The sequence below is a fragment of the Thermobia domestica genome, chromosome 1 (genome assembly GCF_964235325.1).
Source record: "Thermobia domestica chromosome 1, izTheDome1.hap1.1, whole genome shotgun sequence".
In the NCBI taxonomy this organism is placed as follows: Eukaryota; Metazoa; Arthropoda; class Insecta; order Zygentoma; family Lepismatidae; genus Thermobia; species Thermobia domestica.
In genome coordinates, this window is record NC_137454.1 from 69,596,472 (window position 1) to 69,618,435 (window position 21,964).

Here is a 21,964-nt window from a genome sequence, read left to right on the forward strand (position 1 = left end):
AATTTCAGACGTAGAAATGAAAATGTTGAACAAATTTAATTTAGGAGACAGAGTAATAGAGAAGCACTCGATAAACTTTCATCGAGTGAAAGAGAAAAGCTTTTGTAGACAAAGAAATAAAAGTGTATGTGGCGTTTGTTGATTTAGGAAAGATTATGTGAACTGGGTAATCTGCCTAAGGACACTACTTGAGAAGTCTCAGATGAAATGAAAAAATCGAAAACTGAAGAATCTTACACAAATGTGCCCACTATTAACAGTTGGAATAGAAAAGTAAATGATTAGAGATAGTGCAATTCGAAGAAGTGTTCGACAGAGACTTTGTCTTACACTGATATTATTTATCATCAAGAAAAATAATGAAGGAGGATTTGATTACGGAAGAGGTTGCTTTGACACTGGAGAATTAATATCCGAAATTATAGGTAGCATTAGTATTGTTGCTTTCCAGATGACATTGCCTTGGATGTGGAATCTGAATCAAAAAATTAGAAAACAATTGAAGAGGCTGAACCTGAACTTGAACCGAGAACATGAACAAAAGATGTAAAAAGAATTTGAAATGAAAATAAATATAGAAAGGACGAAAGTATAATGCAATTGCAAGAATGATTGAGGCTATAACAATGGCGCACGAGTAGTAATATAGGCGACAAATCACACCCAAATAAGAGAACAGTCCGTACACCCGAAAACATAGAACGCGTGCAGAAGCAGATTCTTGCAAGTCCCAGACATTCAACGCGGCGACATTCCCTCACATTAAATCATCCTAAGAGCAGTGTTGGACGAATGATACGCTCAAGTTTCACCCATACAAAAGGAGAGTGGTGCAGGAATTAGCGGAGACAGATAAAAGAATAGGAGCACAGTATTACCAGGCCATACTGGAATTGATTAACCAGAACCAAAACATTCTTGAATCAATTCTCATGACAAATGAAGTGAACTTCTTTTTGAAAGGACATGTGAACAAACAGAACTTTAGATATTGGGCACCTTAAAATCCACATCAGTTACGTGAAAAGCTTCTCCACAGTGAAAAACTTGTCGTGTGGTGTGATGTGGGGGCTGTGGGTGTTGTCGTGCCATACTTTTCGAGGATGAAGGCGAGCAACCTATTACTGCGATAGCGGAAAGATACACATATATATATGTTGACAATTTTATCTTCCCAGAGCTAGGACAGAAAAATGTTAATCTGGAGTCTGTGTGATTTCAACAAGTTTGGTGCAACGGTTCACACGACAAGGCCTCAGAATCATGTTTCTTGGAAGAGTGTTTTCCAGACTTGGGAACGTTCCATGATCCCCAAGATCTTCGGATTTGTCTGCCCTTGACTTTTTTCTTGTGGGGTCATTTAAAAGACAAAGTGTATAGAGTTCAGTTGCAGGCACTGGAAGAACTGAAGCACAAGATTGAGGAGGTAATTTCCGCCATACCTCCGGATCTCTTATACCGAGCCATGGGCAATTTCCGTGAACGGCTGAGCAGTTGCATTCAGGGGACACTTAGATGATGTTGTAGTGAAAAAATAACATAACTAAAAATCAAGTTGGTATTGTATTTATCAAATGTAATTATATTCATTTATCTATGGAAAGAGTGCTTCCAGTTTTAGCCCCAATTTCGTCTCCCCATAAATTTGCCCGAACGTGATTGCAATCGATAGCTTCCGATGCGGTGAACACGACTGTGAAGGAACGAGAGTGGCCAGATGCACCGTTCCTGAGATATCGCGTTTCAAAAGTGTGGGATACCATGAGATGGCGCCAGCATCGAAGTTGAGATTGATGTGGCACTTTAGTTTATGAAACTCAATCAGAAACATCCTCATCATCGGAAGCATTTTCAATGCGAAGAGAAACGTTGGACAATCGATGACCGGGCACAACAAACTCATAGTTTTTTTTTTTTTTTTGCTAGCCGCTTACGACTAGCACCCACCCAAAGGGTCACACTCTTTATTTAGGGATGAGGGAGGAAAGGAGAACTGAACAGAGATAGGTAAAAGGTGGATGGTTAGAACCCAGGTTTTATTTATTTCTTTATTTCCATATAAAATTTTTAAAAAAATCAAAAACAATGTGGAGGAAAGCATCAATTTGTAGCAGCGGGACTTTCTTTGAGCTGCAAGGACATTATGGCCTTTGACCATAATCATTCAATTAGGATGGGATGAGATGAGAATGAGGTGCAGTAGCCATCAAACTCATAGTTTTTTTTTTTTTTTTTTTTGCCAGCTAGCCGACGCTAGCTACTACCCGAAGAGGGTTACGCCCTCTGTAGGGGAAGAGATTTTTAAAATAGATTGTGCTGTTCAGGAAGCCGTGGTTGGGATATGGGTTGATACATAAACTTTATTGTACAATTGTGATGGTCATTATGGCCTTTAACCATAATCATGAGGTAAAGGAAATACATAAGCTTCAGTGAAGGAAAAACATAACTGTAATATGATATGAGATGAGAAGATGAGATGAAGTGCGAAACTCACTACAACACATAGGTTCTGTTAGTTGAACAAATGCAGGTTATCTTCTCGCCTAGGGGCGGCGCTAGGCATCAATGAAGACAGAGGAGCCCTGTTAGTACAGAAGGTATTACTGTGCATATGATGGCCATATGTGAGGTAGATGAGCGTCTGTAGAGTATGGTTCGCAATAAGCGGTGTCAGGGTGGTCTGGAGGTAGAGTGTAACGGTATAGAGTAAACAGTAATGAGAGCGGCGGGAAAAGAGCAGCAGTAGGGGAGATGCTTCGGGCGTGGTCTTCAAACGTTTTCTGGAGAAGTGGATGATTGCTGTGCAGGCGCTGGGTGATGTATTTGGTCCGGAGTGTTTCTAAATGATACAAGATGTGTGGAAACGTAAGTCTGTCATAAAGATCTTGAGTGGGACTTGGTAATTTGATACGGAAAGCGATTCGCAAAGCATGACGTTCCAGGATGCGTAATTTCTCATAGTAGAGGATCGGAGCAGATATCCAAGCCGTAAATCCGTACGTGAGAATAGGACGGAGAAAGACCTTGTATGTGTTGAGAATTGTATGAGCATTGAGTCCCCAAGTAGTTCCAGCAAGACGTTTCAGGAGATTGAGGCGAGAGTAAGCCTTCTTGGAGATATCTTTTAGGTGTGCTGTCCAGGTTAGATGCTGATCGAAAGTGACTCCAAGATATTTGACACTGCGAGTAGGGTTGAGCAATACATCTTGCACTGTGAGGTGCAGAAGTCTTGGATTTCTGTGGACACGGGAACGATGCTTCGGAGCAAGAAAGAGAATTGCTTGAGTTTTTCCAGCGTTTATTTTTAGTCTCCAGTGAGAGCACCAATCAACAAAGGCATTGATAGAATCCTGTAGAGCGAGATTGAGTTGGAAACTCATAGTTGTGGCCGTAAGAGAAGTACAAAAAAAAATGCTGTTCATGTGTGAACAACATCCTACTGTACATGCTCCAGACTCGCAACAACGAGCTTCATCAACGAGTTTAATACGATACGGAGTTATATCTGTGACCACTATAACGTGATAGCTTCACACCTTATACAAACACTCTCGAGGCGTTGAAAGGCGATCTCGCAGCTGCGCCTCGATACTGGCGCCATCTCGTGGCATCCCACACTTTGGAACGCGATAACGGAGGAACGGTGCATCTGACCATTCTCGTTCCTTCAGAGTTGTGTTCTATGCATAGACGCTATCGCTTGCACTCAAGTTCGAGCAAATTTATGGGGAGCTGAAAATGGGGCTAAAGGATAACGCTTTATTGGCCGCACTCTTTGTGTTTTATTTCAACATGAAATAGGGAAACCGAATCTGGACCACCCTGTACAAATGGAAAACTACACTTTTAAAAACAAACCAATAATGATAACTTAAAAATGTCAAAATTTTAATATAATTACGTGCTAACATTGAAATGACCAAATTCCTAATGGGTAGAGCGTTACATTCCTCAGGTGAGGGGATCTATAGAAATATTTCACCCTCAAAGAAGGATGTTCCCAATACTTTTACATATTTGAAAACATGAAAAGGGCACGGTGGCTCAGTGGTAGAGCGCTTAGCTTTGGTGTATGGCGTCCATGGTCTTCCCTTTCCTCCCACGAATAAGAGAAAAAGTTCATATGGACCTAGCGAAAAGTGCATAGTTTCAGAGCTAGGGCTGTCCAAAATCGCGAAAAATCCAAATTTCAAGAGGCCCTATTTTGAATTCGAAAGACTGTGGATGGTGGTTCTTATCAGTGTAAAGGTGGTCACGCATAAGCAATCTAAAACTTCATATTTCATTAATATTCAGTGGCTGTACAAAGTATTCCATGCAGGGTGAAATTCTCAGACATGCCATCAACTGAATTTTTAGATATGCTCTGATTTTATGATTGGTCCAAAGTAGGCAAATGATAAGCCTTGACAGCAGTGAACACGGAATCGTTGATACGATGTCGGAAGTGTTAAGGATCGTCAGCAGCAAGGTCTCTTGTACTCGGGAAAACACATACTGCGATGTTTCCTTTCACGCTACTAAGTGAAGAAAATGTGAAATATACCGTGACGAAATACGTCGCATCACACGTTACTTCGAACATAAAAAAACATGGAGCTCCCGGTTCCTAATACTTCCAACTTCTCTCCGAAGCATTGGATGTCCATTGTTCTCAAGGCTTACCTTCTGCCCAATTTGGACCATCCTTGAAATCAGGATATATCTTTAAAAAAAAAATAGTCTATTGAGAACATACCTGAGGATTACACCCTGTAGGGAATACCCTCTATATCTATTGGTAATTGATAAAATATGCACTTTTGAATTGTGTATGCGTGGCTGCCTTTACGCTGATAAGAACTAGCATCCACAGTTTCTGGAATTCGAAATAGGGCCTATTGAAATTTGGTTTTTTCGCGATTTTGGACAGTCCTAGCTCTGAAACTATGCACTTTTCGCCAAGGTCCATATAAACTTTTTCTCATATTTTGATGTGAGGAATCACCTCTTACAGTTTGTCGGTATGGTTCATTACCACCCTGTATAATACTTTGTGTATAACAGATGAGTGGACTATCTATTATTAACCAGAATTTGAAACAATATGATTCATGAATGGTCTCATATAGAAGCCGAAAGTTATTTTTAAGAAAACAAAAACTTTAAAATGCGGATTTTAAATTGTGATTTGTGAAATATGTTTTATTTTATTCTAAAATGAGACAATTGTGTTTCCACAGAAAATTCTTTTTAAGATCAGTAAAACATACGTTTCCTCTAATAGTTGTATACTTTTACCTTACGTAAGATGAATATATTCAAATCATTTAACAACTAGTTATGCGATTAGTATTTGACAACCGGTTCTATGATCAATATAGTAAATTGACTTACTAGTAATATTATTATGACTTAGTAAAAGTGAGTAGGATTAAGCCATATACAGTAGTATCTTTATTTGATATTTTGTTTATTGTTTCAAAAATAGTACTGGAGAATTAATGTTTTCTTTGTAAATACTGCATCTAGAGCTAAAGAACACTTTTAGCAACCGGTTCCGGCAACATGAGATATTTTAACAACTGGTTCAGGCAAACCGGTTGAATGATACCACTGGATGATACAAATAAAATGTCTAGATATTATTATTATTATTATTATTATTATTATTATTATTATTATTATTATTATTATTATTATTATTATTATTATTTCATTGAAGGTAAAGTGGTATCTTATTGTGAATTACAGAATAATCAAATTGTGGTTTACCATAATTTAGTGCAAGAGTAATTTTATAAGGCTAATAAAATGCAATTATATAATTATTTCTCTTAGAATTAGCTCAAGGAAATTAAAACGGAGCATTGCGAAAATGAAGCAATAGAGTTAATAATATAGTATTTCATTTTTTGTTGATACTTCTTATTTGTTTTGCGAATCTGAAAGTTTCAAATCTTCTTAATTCAGATGCTGCCAAAACTGCTGAAGCCGAAGCAAAAGAAAAATGGCTTCAAGGAATCACAGATGAGGACTACGATAATTTATGTGACATGGACAAAGCATTGTATGATTCGATTACACTGAAAATACGTAAAGTAAAGTCGCAGCAGAGGAAGGAGGAATATATGAAGAGAAAACTTGAGAAGATGATGATGCACAAGAAACAGAAAGAAGTAAGCAATATACCTAGGTATACGTAGATACGTTTATCTGAACGATTTGATGCATCCTACCTATATTCGTCTTATATATATCTGGTTTTTAATTTTACTTTGTTAATTCTTTAAAACCAATCTTCATGTAACAGTTCCAACTTTTTCATCGAATCAGTAGGCCTACATTTTATCAAATCTGTAGGGCTACCATGCACTATGCAGTGACACCATTTGCGTGGGAACAAAAAGACATACATCATCAAGGTTTTAGTCTTCACGGGAGCATTTCCCCAGAAACTTGCCTGTGAAGCTCAGTCCCAGGAGACTTGACTTTGCAGAGGCGGCGTTAGTTTCGCGCGGGTCCTAGTACCAATAAGACCCTGCAGAGTCAGGGTAAAAATTGTATAGCGCTGGGCCTGGGGCGGTTGCCCCATTGACCACCCCAAAATCTACTTCTGCTTGTGGACTATGCAGCACTCAGACTTCAGGCTTTATTGAGGGCATCGTGGCTCAATGGCAGAGCGTTCATCTCTCATGCATGGAGTGCCTGGATCGATCCTAGTTCGCCCCAAGTGAGCTTTGCGGTAGACAAACAATGTGTTCGTGGGTTTTCTCAGAGTTCTCCCGTTTCCTCCCACTTTATTCATTACACCGTTGGGTTCGTTCCTCATCATCACTGTCTCCGTTAGCCTAGCTGGCATAACCGTGTGACGTAAAACTGAAATATTTAATTTCATTTCATGTAGGCTTTATTGGTCCGCCTTTATATATGTGCACGCACAAACAGGCACAAGCACGCGTGCACACACATACAGAGAAAGAGAGAAATAAACTGATCATAATGTTAATATTAGCATCCCAATGGAATTTTGAAAACTCGGCACCGATGGTGCTAAGGCTGTCATATGTAAGTACAGTGACAGAACCTCTATTACAACACTTTTTCATTCGTGTGTACCACCAGATTTAGGTTATTGTTAATGCAAATTATAGGTAACAATAACAAAAATACATTATAGAATGTATTACTTATTAGCTAAATAACTCAGTTTATTATGTACAGGAGAATAAATCTAGTAGAACTATGTTAAGTTAGCATGGAATAAATATTACGTTCTGATCTCAAATGTTTCTACCTGTTAATGAGATGAATTTGAAATTATACGAATCCTCCTTCTAAGAAGTAGAACATATGCCTACTTCATGTTAAATAAGACTACATTAAACAATTCGTTTTCTTTCCACTGTCCTTCGTCATATGCCATACTAATATTCACATCTCCATATTATGGGAGTCTTCTTTCCGTTACACCAATCGTTCTATCTTCTGAGGTAAATACATCTGAGGAGTTTACTTGAATGGTTTTAGACGAGGTGTAGGCCTATGTCCCAAAGAGCTTGTTCCACGTGAGGCTAATGCTTCTTTATGGATACTACCAGTGGCGTATTTACGATTTTGTTGCGGGGAGGGATTTGTTAACTTTCGGGGGGAGCTTTGCCTGAAAATGTGAAAATTCTGCAAGATATTTCATATACTTTACTATAATAAGATAGATTTCGGAGGGGCTTAAGCCCGGAAGCCCCCCTAAATACGCCACTGGATACTACAATGGGTCCATTTCGCTAAAGGAGCAGCTGATTGAATGCGTACTATCAATCCTTTCTGTTTGCCAGTCATTACTCGAGCACCGTCTGTGCTAATGCGAACACAATATGACTATTCGTGTGATTCTCCACCATAAAAGAATTAGGAATTTCGAGCATAGCTTTTGCCGTTGTGTGAAGTGGAAGTTGTTTAGAGAACGAAAGGTCTTCTTGTATGGTACTGTCGTGTTCATATCTGACAAAAACTAATAAATTTGGTTTATCAAAAACGTCCGTACTTTCGTCCAGTTGCAAAGTGAAGTATTCACTGGCCATCACTCGTGCTATTAACATGTCCTGTAAATTTTCAGCCATTTTTTCGATTCTTCTTTTGATGGTGTTGTTAGGTAATGAAATTGAAGATAACTCGTTTGATAATTTTTTTCCAAAACATTAGGCGTGTCATTACTTTGGCAACTGGAAGAACCAACTCTTCACTAATTGTGTGAGACAGTCAGAGCCGGTTCTAGATATTTCTTAAGTGTAAGCAAACAATATTTAGGCGCTCTCACCTAAATGATAATAAAAAGAGTAGAAATTTATAATGGACAAAAATTCTTGAAATCTTGAATTTCTTCAACATTTATAGTCTCCTTGAATATTAAACGAAAAATGACGAAATTATAACTAATTGACTGCGGGTGGGTACTGGACAAAGTTCCAATTTTAATAATTAATAGCATTTTTTATTAAATAAGCACAAGACACAACTAAGATATGTACCTAAACATGAAAGTTGAAACAGGATAAACTTCATGAGCTTCGAAAATAACATTAACACAAGTTTGATTTTGACAAAGAAATGCTAAATCAGGTTCTTCCCGCAAAAGTTATTTCTAGGGCCCCTTAGGCCTATAAAACAATTTCGTCCTTTCATGTCTCTTTCCAACATAGACGTTCAAAATCAGACAATGAGTAACACAATTTAAACACAAGCAGTGGTACATATAAGATTTCTCTTTTAGGTCTGAAGATTTTTCGGAATAACCTACAAAATGCAAACAATTTTGTGTATTTATTATTAAGTATTCTGCCTTCGGCAGGTCCTGGAACTGAGGTTTCTTTTTCTCTTCTTCTTAATTTTCAGTTTAGGCCTGTAAATGTTTCTCGATTTTCAGGTTCCTCTTTTAACTCCCAATATTTTCTTCTAATTTTCAAGTCATCGATCAGTTGGGTTCTTCTTCTGAATGGGAATTTGAAGAATTTCTGGGAATTTCTTCGCAAGATGTATCCAATCCAATTGGCCTTTCTACAAAGGATGGTGGCTAGAAGCATCCTCTTCTCTCCTATCCGTTTTAAAACGTCTTCGTTTGTTATTCTTCATGTCCATTTTATCTTCTCCATCCTCATTTCGAAGCTCTCTAAATATTTCTTCTCTAACTTCCGTAATGTCTAAGTCTCTGAACCATAAAGACCAATGCTCCATATATAGCACTTGACCAATTTCTTCCTTAATCCAATATTAAGGGTGCTAGTTAAGAGTGACCTTTTCTTGTTGAATGCTTCTTTAGCTATGGCAATTCTCTACCTGATTTCATTGGCGCAGTATGCGTCTTTACTTCATAGATATTTGAAATGGACTACCTCTTCAAGTACTCTTTGTTCTACTCTAACCCGTAAGGGCGCATCTTCACGGGATATTCTCATAACTTTCGATTTTTCGATGTTGATTTCCATTCCATATAGTTTTTCAGTGTTAACTATTTTGTCAATCATCTCCTGTAGTCCTTCTTCGGTTCTAGCTATAATAACGTATCATCTGCATACCTGATTTTCTTAATGATCTGCCCTCCAATCTTGAAATCTCCAATTCCCATTAATGCTTCCTTCATTAACCATTCACTGTAAATATTGAATGATTGGGGCGTCATACTACATCTTTGTCTGACTCCTCTTCCAATCTCCACACTATTGGTTTCTCCTTCATTAAGCATTTTGACTCGTTGTCCTATGTACAGGTTACGAATGAGCCGTCGGTATCTCCAGTTGACCCCAATTTCTTTAAGTATTTGCAAAAGTTTCGTCCAATTGACCCGATCGAAAGCTTTTTGCCAGTCTATGAAGCACAAATACAACTCTTCCTTTACGTCCAGAACTTGTTCTGAGATAATCCTCATCAACCCAATGGCAACTCTGGTGCCTTTTCCTTTCCGGAATCCGAATTGATCTTCCTTCAACATCTCTATCTTATTTTCCAGCCGTCTGTCTAGTATTATATTCCCAAAATCAATAAACGATGAAAAGTTTAAAATTATTAAACACTCATATACTTCGTGATTTCTACTTCGTGATTTCTCCTTGTAAATATTCTATTTAAGATCAAGATTAACAATACGATACAACCACGAAAAACAACACGTCCTACGCAAACGGATTTTTCGGTGGCTTCAAAATATAAAAACCTTCAAAGTGATAATATCAAGCTTATTCAAGGTGATGGTGTAAAAACATATAAGTTAAAATCTTTCAAGGTGTCTATTTTAAATTGAAAAAACATATTTTCCAGCATAAACAGTGCCTTGCTAAAAACAGTTTTTGTGATACTATAAAACCAGGCATTTTTAAAAATTATTATCTTTCGACCTACACCTGCTAAGAGTGTGGTATGGTACATTCATTCTGCATCCAGAGGAACCACCCAGGACTGACAGCGGTGATGGAAGGCCTGTGTTTGTGAGTATAAGCTTTGCGCTGATGAACTTTTGCATGACATAAATGTCGTGAGGGGAGGACTACGGACATTATAAACACACGAGAGTATCAGGGATTTCTCCTTGATAGACCCCTACCATTGTACTACCTATATTTCACATTATGATTTTGTAAATATCGTTTGTATCTATATCGTTTGCATTTATGGTGACGGTTTTAATAAATACCACAAATATATGACACTTGTCATTTTATTAGAATTCTGATTACTTAACGTGACAATTGATTGTTGCTACATTTAGTATCATATTATTAGTAACATATTATGGCTCCCCCAGAGGAATCTCTCTCGTGTGGTTCTTAGTGTTTGTGTTCCTCTTTTCACACATATAAGGCACTTTTTTGCTTTGTTAACTCCATTGTGGTCATTTCATTTCTCACATTCTCTTGTCATGCCCACGACTCGCAGTCAGGCTTCTTTCATTCCCTTAAACACACCTCAAGCTCAAAATTCAAACAATATGGCAGGTATTTCTTCCATCATTCCCGATATATACAGTGCGTCCAAGGAACAACGCGCGGATTTATTTTTACAAAATTTTTTGAAGATCGCACTGGTCAATAACTGGGATGACTCAAAATGCATAAAGATTTTCGAAAAGTCCCTTTCTGGACCCGCTCAACATTGGTTCTCCACCCAAAATCTGTCTACCCTTCCCTGGTCAACCGTCCAACAAAAATTCCTAAAACAATTTGGCGACGAACAGGTTCCACGATCTCGCATTCATCAGTATAGGGCTCGAGTTCAACTCCCTAATGAACCACTTTCTCATTACGTTTTCGCAAAGAAATTTGTGGCAGATCAGGCATACACGCAATTAGATTTTCAGGAGTTTCTTTTAGAATGCGTGTCGAGTATGACACCCGAGAACATACGTTGGTTTGGTACTCGCACCATATCTGACTATGCCACATTTATTGATGAGGTTACAACCTTAGAACGCACTCAGCTCATGGCCCAAAAGCGAGAAACCGACTCTTCCTTTTCACGCCAAACTTCAGATGTCCCAACTTCTAGCGCCATTCAAGAACTAACTCATCAAGTTTCACAGTTACAGCTTCATCTCAACACCCTTTCAAATTCTCAACCTACCACTGTTCATTTCGCTCCTACCCGTTCTCGTTCTCCTAGTCCTCACAATCACAACACCCTCTCTCCTAACCATAAATCCCTTCCCTTTCCACGGTCCCTCTCACCCCATCCGCCGTCCTCCTGTCTCCAACATTCTCATTCCACCAATCCGACCTCTTCTTCTTCTACCTCGTGTACTCATTGCTCCACACACCCATATCATTGTTGTCAATGTACCGCCTCCTCTCATTGTCAAACTGTCCCTCAGTCTCCCCCAACCCGTAACACTCCACGAAATGATCACAATAACGGCTCTCGTAAAGGCAAGAACAATAAGCGTTTTAATAAGCATTCTTCCCAACCCCAAAACGTCTATACTACACAACAGCCAACCATACCCATTCCCCCATATCCATTCTATCATCCCTTTTTTCAATATCCTACCCCTACCCACCTACCCTCACTCCCCTCCCCTTCCCCTGTCTCCACAAACTCTCGTACCAATAAACCAAAAAACGCCCAAAATTAGCGCGAGAGCGCACCAGTCTCCTCGCGCTTAATTCTCCCTCATCCCCTTCTTCCCCTCCCTCTTCCTCAGATTACCTCCAATTACCGTTTCATTTCAAAGGCAAATTACCTTACGTAAAAGCCCGTTGCATGACCAAGGATGTTTTCTTTTGCCTTGACTCTGGTGCTGAAGTCAGTCTCTTTCCAGTCGACCAACTCGACCCTTCGGTTCGTACTTTTAAGCTTCACACGGTTCTAAATGGTCTTTCATCATCTCCGGTACATCTCTCCCGTGCTACCATCCTCAACTTGCATTTTAATGGTCATCAATACTCTGTACTTTTTCGTTTGGTTCCTTTCAAAAACTTTCCTGCTATCCTTTCCAGTAAATTTCTTCAAGACCATCAAGCAACCCTTGATTTTGACAAAGGCATCCTATCATTACGTCATCTAGGTCGCATGCCTCCAGCCGATAATGCAATACACAGCGTTAATACAAACACATTTCACTTTTTCAAAAAACATCCCACTCCTCACATTGTTTTTCAAGCACGTAGGAGACTTGTCATACCACCCCGTTCAGCTAAAGCAGTTCCTCTCAAGGTTAACGGTCACTTTCCAAATACATCCTTCCGGCTACATACTCCTATCTTACGAAACTTAAGTAACTGCTATATGACGCATACCGTTGTTTCCATAGATAACCTTGTTTTGCCACTTGCAAACGTCTCGTCTCGTCCCCAGATTATAAAGGCCAATGCTCCCATTGTTATTGGTTCCATATTTTCACCACCGGAACAAAACACTAACGCTTACACCATTAGACAGGTTCATTTTCCCACGGACGAGGACGCTTCACGACACAAATCACAACGCCTTAAAGAAATCGGTCATCTCATTGACATTAACAAATTTCACTTTTCTCCTGACATGAACGAACATCAAACTGCTCAAATGAAGGCGCTACTTTCTGAATATGCTTTTCTTTTTCAATGGCACGACAATGATTTTACAAAAATACCCACCTTTTCGGCCACGTTAGACTTAGAATCAGACGTTCCCTTTCAGTCCCCCCAATTCGTCATTCCACACAGACTTAGACCGCGAGCAAGAGAACTCGTCCTGCGCCTCATTAATCAAGGAGTGTTTGAACAATCAGATTCTCAGTATAGAAATAACATATTATTTGTTTTAAAACCAAATTCCAAAACAGAGCTAAGGGCCGTTTTTGATCTCAGGGGCCTCAATTCCCGTTCCAGAACAATAGCTTCTCCTTTAGAAGATATACAGGACGTTCTAGAGTCTCTTTCTGACTCAGTTTGGTTCAACTCCTTTGATTTACACTCCAGTTTCTATCAATTAGACTTAGATCCCAAGGACAGACCGGCCACTGCGTTCTCCATTAAGGGTCTTTCTCTCCCCTTCAATCATCTTCAATTGACATCTGTTCCTCAGGGTTTCAAAAATGCCTCCATTTTACTTCAACAAGCTCTTCAAACTATTTATAGGGACATCTTCCCCAACAATATTACATCATTCGTTGACGACATGTATGTCCACGCAGATTCATTCGATCAGATGATGATTGTGCTTCGTGCCTTCTTTCAGCAAGCCGCCAAACATTCTCTGCTCTTTAACATTAAAAAATCAGTTTTCGGATCAAAAAGAATTAAATGTTTAGGCCATATTATTGACAATCACACTCTACAACCTGACCCTGATAAGATTTCAGCTTTAGCTCAGGCACCCAGACCGGCCACTCTCAAAAGCCTCAAAAGCTGGTTAGCCAGTGCAAATTTTTTCCGACGTTTTTTCAAAAAATTTTCCATCATTCTTGCACCCCTTTATCAGGCTCTGTCAAACAATCCTAAAAAGCTCATCTGGACTCCTGAGCGCGTTCAAGCGTTTGAAACAATGCAGAAACTTCTAACCTCACCCCCCGTACTTGCGCTATATTCCACCCGCAATACACACCACATTCTCATGACAGACGCCGCATCAGTAGGCGTCGGGGCGGTGTTATTACAGAAAGATCTCACTACTAACATTGTGCAACCTGTTTGCTATGTCTCTTCGAGACATCCCAAAACCGTTTCCCCCCTTCCAATCTTCCATCAAGAATTATATGCAGTGTACTTTTCTCTCCGGAAATTAGAAAAATATTTGTTAGGCCACCATTTCACCCTAGTTACTGACAATATTTCTCTTCTTGCTGTTCGGAAAACAATTGTTCCATCCCCAAAAATTTTGAGATGGTTAAGCTACATTAATACATTTGACTTTACAATCAAACATGCAAAAAGCCATCAGAACCCCATAGCTGATTATCTTAGTAGGAATCCTGCTCCTCTTACGCAAGACACGATAGACATGGACAATGAAGTTGTGCCTGATTCTGTACTTCTAACTATCGATAACAACTTGGACCTATCTCGCCTACAGGGTGAAGATAAATTCTTCTCCAAAATTATCGAGACTCTCAACAAACGAGACGAGACAGATCCTTCATTCCAACGTCTCAACAAACAATACGTTATTCAGAAAGGCATACTTTACAAAAAACTGTACCGAGTACCTAACTCTCGATTACTGCTCTGCGTACCCGACAGTCTTAAACCAGCTTTATTCGATGAGTATCATGACTCAATGACTCATATAGGTTTCACCAAGATGTATTGGATGTTGCGATACAAGTATTTCTTTCCGCGCCTAAAATCATGGCTAGCTCAGAAACTTAAATCATGTAAAGGCTGCGCCATCTTTAAACGCAATTACATGCCTAATAACCCCACAATTCAGCGTTTTCCTCAGTCAGGCCTATTTGAAACATTTTCTTTGGACCTAGCAGGCAAACTAATACCCAGCGATCCCGAAGGTTTTCAATACTTTTATGCAGCTACGGATCACTGTACTGGATTCACCATTACTCATCCCATAACAACTCCAAACAGCGACAACTTCATCAATTTCATCACAAACCATATCATTCTTCCATATAATACTCCTCGCACAATCTACTTAGATCTTCAGAGTTCACACCGGTCTACAGTATCGTTAAACTTCCTCAAGTCTCTTAACATAACAGTTAAGTACGGCCTACCCTATCAACATCGTTCTCTAGGCACAGTCGAACAAAGATTAGGCTCCTTGCAAACGAGTCTCAAATTTCTGTGCCAAGACAACCAGAAATTTTGGCCTCGCTTCCTTGCGCATGCCACTGCGGCTCTGAATAAATCACCCTTAACTTCCATTGGTCTATCTCCTCATTTTCTCCTCTATGGCGTTCATCCCACTTTACCATTAGACAATTTGCTACATGTTCAACAAGAAACTTTGAATACTAATGATCGCCTACTTGCACTCAAAGAAATGAGGGACCTCGTTGAATTTCGAAAACACCAAGTTTTCACTGATCTGAAGAAGCGCATTGAGAAGGTCAAAAATCCAACACAGTTCTTCCCTGACAGTTTAGTTATGGTCTTAGATACCTCAACAAAACCTAACACTTGTAAGCCATTATCCCGTCTTTATAAGGGACCCTACAAAGTGATTTCGAATGTCTCGGCTGATGAGTATCTTCTAGATATTGATGGGAAGCCAACGGTCATTGCTAAGACCCGTTTGAAACTGTACATCCCACCTACAAACCCAGACCCAGAATTTGAGTATAAGTACAAGCGCTTCCTCAGTACCTCTAAATAGGATCCGACCACACATTACTTCAAAACCCAACTACCAATTACATTTCACGTTATGTTTTGATTATCTAATTTAACGTTCCTAGTGAAACATGATCCCTTTCTGTAGTACCACACTGGCAAAACTTCCGACTTTGTCTCTCGTTATGCCATAATTACAGATACAGGTAGGCAACACACATTACAGGCAATATTTCTCCCGTGCGGAATTTTTTTTCTTCCGGTAGTTCATTATTATTGCATATGCTTCGTCTCCTGTTTTAGGCAACCCGCTGTACACACACCATTTCTCCCGTGCAACGACTCCTAGTTACGCTCATAACAACCTCTACGCTTTCCCTTCTCCCCATAAGCAATATACCGGCATCATTCATTATTCTCGTCATTTTCTTTCCTAGGCGCGCAAGGAAAGACTCTCCATCTCATTTCCTTCTTGCGTCCTTTTTTGGGAACGGCTGGTCCGACCCCACATGATATCACTAAGGTCGCTAGGACGAAATGCTTTCTCTCATCCATACACAATTTTTTTGGTACTTACCTCGTACTCTGTCCTCCGCCATTTTCATTCCTCGTTCCACATATCTTAACAAATCCTCTCATTATGATGATAATAAAACACAAAACCACCACCACACATTCGCGAACGGCACACATTAAATTGCCACTGCCACTCGCGTCTCCATTTTTTTCTCACCACCCGTATACAAGCTCCTTTTGCTCATAACTGGCAACCTCACGCAGTTTTCTCCCGAATCATTTGTCTTCCAGGTCAACTTACGGTATCTTGGCCAGGAATAAAACTACGTCTCACTAATATATATATATATTTTGTCCTACTTAATGGCAAATTCACTCTTCATTTCTATACTTCTACTATAACGGAATCTTTCGCTATCCACGACCATACTTCCGTCCACACCACATACAGTAATAGTAAACATGATCATCATAATAATAATAATAATAAAAACATAAGGGTCTCGCCTTTTCACACACCCCGGAATATCCGCATCTCCCTAAAGATTGATCAGGTGCCTTCTTCTTTTCAGTACGCCATTATACGTATTTTTTAGTTATCCATTTTGTTCCTTGTACGTTACTTTTGCAATAGCATTACACTTCTTCCTAATTTTCTCTTCTCCCTTTTCTTCTTTCTTTTAGTCTTTTTTTTTAAAAACAAACGTTTTCACAATGGTGATTAACAAGTAATTCAGTGCCTCCTGTCATGTAATTTCTTTTCCGCATCCGGCCTATTTTCACAAACGCACCTGGGCTACCCATCATCTTGCTACCCGTTTCCATGGATGATGCCTACCAGTTACAGTTTTTTTTCTGGATGATGGACCTCTCGACTTCCAGACCACAAGATGCTGTCCATTTTGGCTCAAGGATCAAGCCTTCCAGATAGCAGACTTCCAGGAGATAGCCCTTGACTCTCGACGTGCTGCACCACCACGATCAGGATTTCCCGAGTTCCAGCCTTTCCGGATACACTATTGGGATCACGCTCGACATCTACACGGACCCAGCAGTTTTAGTGATTTTTTTTCTTGTGTGTGTGTTTACTAGTGCCTCCTTCCTCTAGTGTTTTTTTTTCTTTCTTTTATGCACCAGCCTCATGGTTATGAAGGTCAAAATCAATAAACGATGAAAAATTTTAAGGGATTCCATGTCACTGGTTCTCATGAACAGTTGACCATTGTACTTTATTAAAAGGGGGATTATTATATTCCCAAAATCAATAAACGATGAAAAGTTTAAAATTATTAAACACTCATATACTTCGTGATTTCTACTTCGTGATTTCTCCTTGTAAATATTCTATTTAAGATCAAGATTAACAATACGATACAACCACGAAAAACAACACGTCCTACGCAAACGGATTTTTCGGTGGCTTCAAAATATAAAAACCTTCAAAGTGATAATATCAAGCTTATTCAAGGTGATGGTGTAAAAACATATAAGTTAAAATCTTTCAAGGTGTCTATTTTAAATTGAAAAAACATATTTTCCAGCATAAACAGTGCCTTGCTAAAAACAGTTTTTGTGATACTATAAAACCAGGCATTTTTAAAAATTATTATCTTTCGACCTACACCTGCTAAGAGTGTGGTATGGTACATTCATTCTGCATCCAGAGGAACCACCCAGGACTGACAGCGGTGATGGAAGGCCTGTGTTTGTGAGTATAAGCTTTGCGCTGATGAACTTTTGCATGACATAAATGTCGTGAGGGGAGGACTACGGACATTATAAACACACGAGAGTATCAGGGATTTCTCCTTGATAGACCCCTACCATTGTACTACCTATATTTCACATTATGATTTTGTAAATATCGTTTGTATCTATATCGTTTGCATTTATGGTGACGGTTTTAATAAATACCACAAATATATGACACTTGTCATTTTATTAGAATTCTGATTACTTAACGTGACAATTGATTGTTGCTACATTTAGTATCATATTATTAGTAACATATTACTAGTATGCGCGCAATTATCTTTCCAGTGTGGAAAATAAAGCTAATGGTTCTGTGATCGCTGAACTTCTTTGCTTCCTTTTTCTTGGGTAATGCAGTCATTGCAACATCAAGAAAATCCTTTGGCCATTCTCCACGTGAAGTCAGTCTTTCATTGCATTGTCTCCTAATCTCTTGAGCAAATCTGTTGGTATGTCATCATCTCCAGTTGCCTTCCTCCTTCGCACGTCCTTGATAGCTTGTACTGCTTCACTTTTCAATATACTGGGTCCTTTTTCTTCATCATCCACCTCTTCCTCTGCTTCGATCGCAATATCTTTGGGGCAGTTCTACTGGCCATTCCATTTTAATTTAACGATTAAATTACTATAATCAAGTAAAATAAACTTACAAATACAAAAGTTTGTCGACTTGCTAAGCTCCATTAAAGTAACTGGTATTGACAACTGCCCAACCTTAACATTTGTATGATTACCACTTTTGAAATTTTGTCCAGAAGTCGAAAGAAACTTTTAAAGCCTTCACTTGCTTCTCACGTTCTTTCAAGTTTCGTAGCTTTCTTTTCAATAAAATGTTTACTTCTTTTATCGTTGGCCATTATTATTACGTGAAATACAAAACACTATTGAAAAGTGAAAACACACATTATAAATAAATAAATAAAACGAAAGACTCGGAATAGAAACGGAGATGTTGACGAATGACAAATAGACTAATAAACATTAACAAAATGAGCATTAAGCAGTGGGCAGTGATTGTGAGCCACTGATATTAGGTGAGGATTAAAATTTCCCTCAGAGTTAGAAGTGTTCAAAAATTCCATTTGTATCGCCCGTCTTTCCTTAGTATTTGCCCTCTTCCGTGGACCAATGGACAACAAAAGCTTAGTCCCTTGAACTTCTATAATGTGCATTTCATCTACGCTGACCTTTCTCAACCCTTGACTGTGGTGATTGAACTGAAGCACTGTGCGGGGACACTGTTTGCGACAAGTCGAAACACCCAGAAATGAAATATGAAGACATTTCTTTCTACTGTGATAATGCCATCCAATCCATAAGCCAAACGTGCAGTTCACTTCCTTTTGTTTGTTGATCCATTCCCGTTTCAAAGACACATTTGGCAATGATATTCTCTAGTAAGGTTGCGAAAGGGTTGTTGGGAGAGGAATGAAGAGTTTGTTATATTTGTATTTTGTGCATATGGTGGAATTGTGGAAGAATGCCGCTGTCTTCAGCCATACTGGCGTAGGGCTTAATATAACATCTTTCGAAAAGCTAAATTTCAATCTATTTTATCTCATATTCGTAAAATCTTCCTTTTCTCCCTCTTGAAACAGTCTTTCCTAAATCTCCCTGCACCTAGGAAATTTTCCTCAAACTAGCATCACTTGCGAGTGTGACATTGGTGGAAATAAAGAGGTGTTTTACAGCCAACCACAAAAAGATTGGACTTTATTTCTCTTTTGATGTTGTATCTCAGTCTGTACAATATTCATTTGAAGCTATTTGGAAAATTTTTCATCATAAAATTTTCTCTTAATAAATATTCACATTTAAAACACAAAATTCATTTTTCAGTTTGGCGCCCTCTCCATCTGGCGCCTCCTGCGAAGAATCTGTGAATCTTGTAACTACTCGTAGATTACGCCTGTAAGGTAGGATAACCTCACAATGTATCTTCTAAGGTGTGAGATTTTTAAAATTTACAGATAAAATTTCCATTTGCTTCAGTTCAGTTCTTGCTCATAATGATGATAACTACAGGACTATTAGATCGATGATAGAAAGCAAATTATAAGCTATTATTCAGCAGGTTATGCCATATGCTGACGATGTAAATATAATGGGGGATTATAGCAGAACAATAGAAAGAAATGGAGAGGTCTTATTAAACGCTTTCAGGGACATGAAATTAGAATTAAATGCAGAGAAAACTAACACAGAGATTACTAGTTTTATGTTGTACTGTCAGGATATTAATGGAAGATTTATTTATGAAATATGAACAAGTTTACTTGATTCATTTTTGAGAACATTTTGGAACAAAATCACTAAACAACAAAATTTGATGAAGGAAATTAATTGATATAACGGAATTCGAACCCAGGACTGTAGCTTGATAATTTCGTGTGATACCACTTCCTTCGTGTAAAGATGGAAAGTTAAAGTACTAGTTACCTAGGTAAAACATTTGCTAATCATATTTTACTTAAAATATTTCGAAACTTAACTGTCAATAATATTCCTGGACGTCTTCATACATTTTAAATAAGTACAAAATAACGTCTGTTATATTTTCTTCTTCTGAAGCTGAATAACCAAGTCTGAACTTGAGGAACATTTCGAGACATTTTCCTCATTGAAAAAGGTCTATTTGACCTGTTTCTGAGTGGCAGAAAGGAAATGATGGATAACTCAAGCAATGCTCATCTTTGTATATAGGCCTTAGTGCCTGGGCTAGTCTTACATGAAAATTTTTCAACTAGTTAACAGTTTTTGTGAAACATTAAGTAATTGGTCGGTAGCTACTACGTCCGTTTTCTCCCAAGGCAACTTGAGTTCGACTTCAATTTCAATTTCACTCCAGACTGTTTGTTATACAAGATCTTCTTCTGCAGAGAGGAAAGAGATATTCGAATGATGTTAAGTTGAAGTAGGTCCATAAATTCCTTCAATACCTTTTCAGATTTGATATTTTTTTTAAGTTAATTTGAACCATTTTCTAATTCATATATAATCAGTTTCTTTTTTCTTTCTTCTCAAATGCAGAATGTAGTGAAATAATATGTTATACACCCAACGAATTATATTATATTATATATTATAATTCATGCATAACACTCATTGAACAACACGCTCCAAACAACACAGATTAATCTCAAAATGGAGATTTTTTTTTCATATATCAAGTCCACAGCAAAAGCCTGTTTCAGTGCTTCAAAAGCTTATCAACTGTCGTCTACTGGTTGAAATGTTCGCTGTAAGTTAGGTTACATCTGCCCAGGCCACATCTTTGTGTAGCAGCGAAAGTACTGAACCCGATCTAATGGGCTTATAGGGGTACAACACCATGGAACCCTGAGGAATCATAACCCCCAAGATCAGTCACTTAGAGGCACACATTCAAAATCCCCATTTTATCCATGTGACCCCTAAACTCAAATGTCTCTCCTTATGCCATATTACTTCCAACAACCAATAAGAAACATCACGTGAACTCCAAACACCAATCAGCGACAAATGCAATTAACTGAGGCTGCGGCATTATCACTCATACATTGTTGTACACCAGCTTCTTATGAAATTACGTAGAAAAATAAATATTAAGGAAGGGGGATCTTGATGCATATGAATTTTTAGCATCATAGAAAGAAATTCCCTTTTTAAAAACGAAGAATCTATTAGTATAAATACATAATACTATTATATTTGCATCTATGATATTCTATATCCACGAATTTAATTAATTATTTTGTTAAAATCATCCAGAATTTAAAAGAAGAAACAAACACTTGCGCTTAAACAGTAAGTCAGCTATGTTTGTGTTTGTATGTGAATCAATGTTGTAGCCTCCAGTCATGGATTTATCTATCTTAATGAAAATTTTTGTATTTCAGTATTTTAATGTATAGTGTATTTTTAAATAAAATTTAACAAATGTAATTAAATTGGAATAAAGTTGACTTTATTCTTGAATT

At 38.4% G+C, this 21,964-nt stretch overlaps 1 protein-coding gene across 1 annotated transcript in view; it reads left to right on the forward strand.

The window, feature by feature from the left end:
- The window catches only part of LOC145685811 (hydrocephalus-inducing protein-like), a 461,224-nt gene that overhangs the window by 125,921 nt on the left and 313,339 nt on the right, over positions 1–21,964 (forward strand). The window contains exon 14 of the mRNA XM_081758381.1: positions 5,956–6,161. Within this exon, the coding sequence (XP_081614507.1) occupies positions 5,956–6,161 (206 nt within the window). The remainder of the gene's footprint in view (positions 1–5,955; positions 6,162–21,964) is intronic.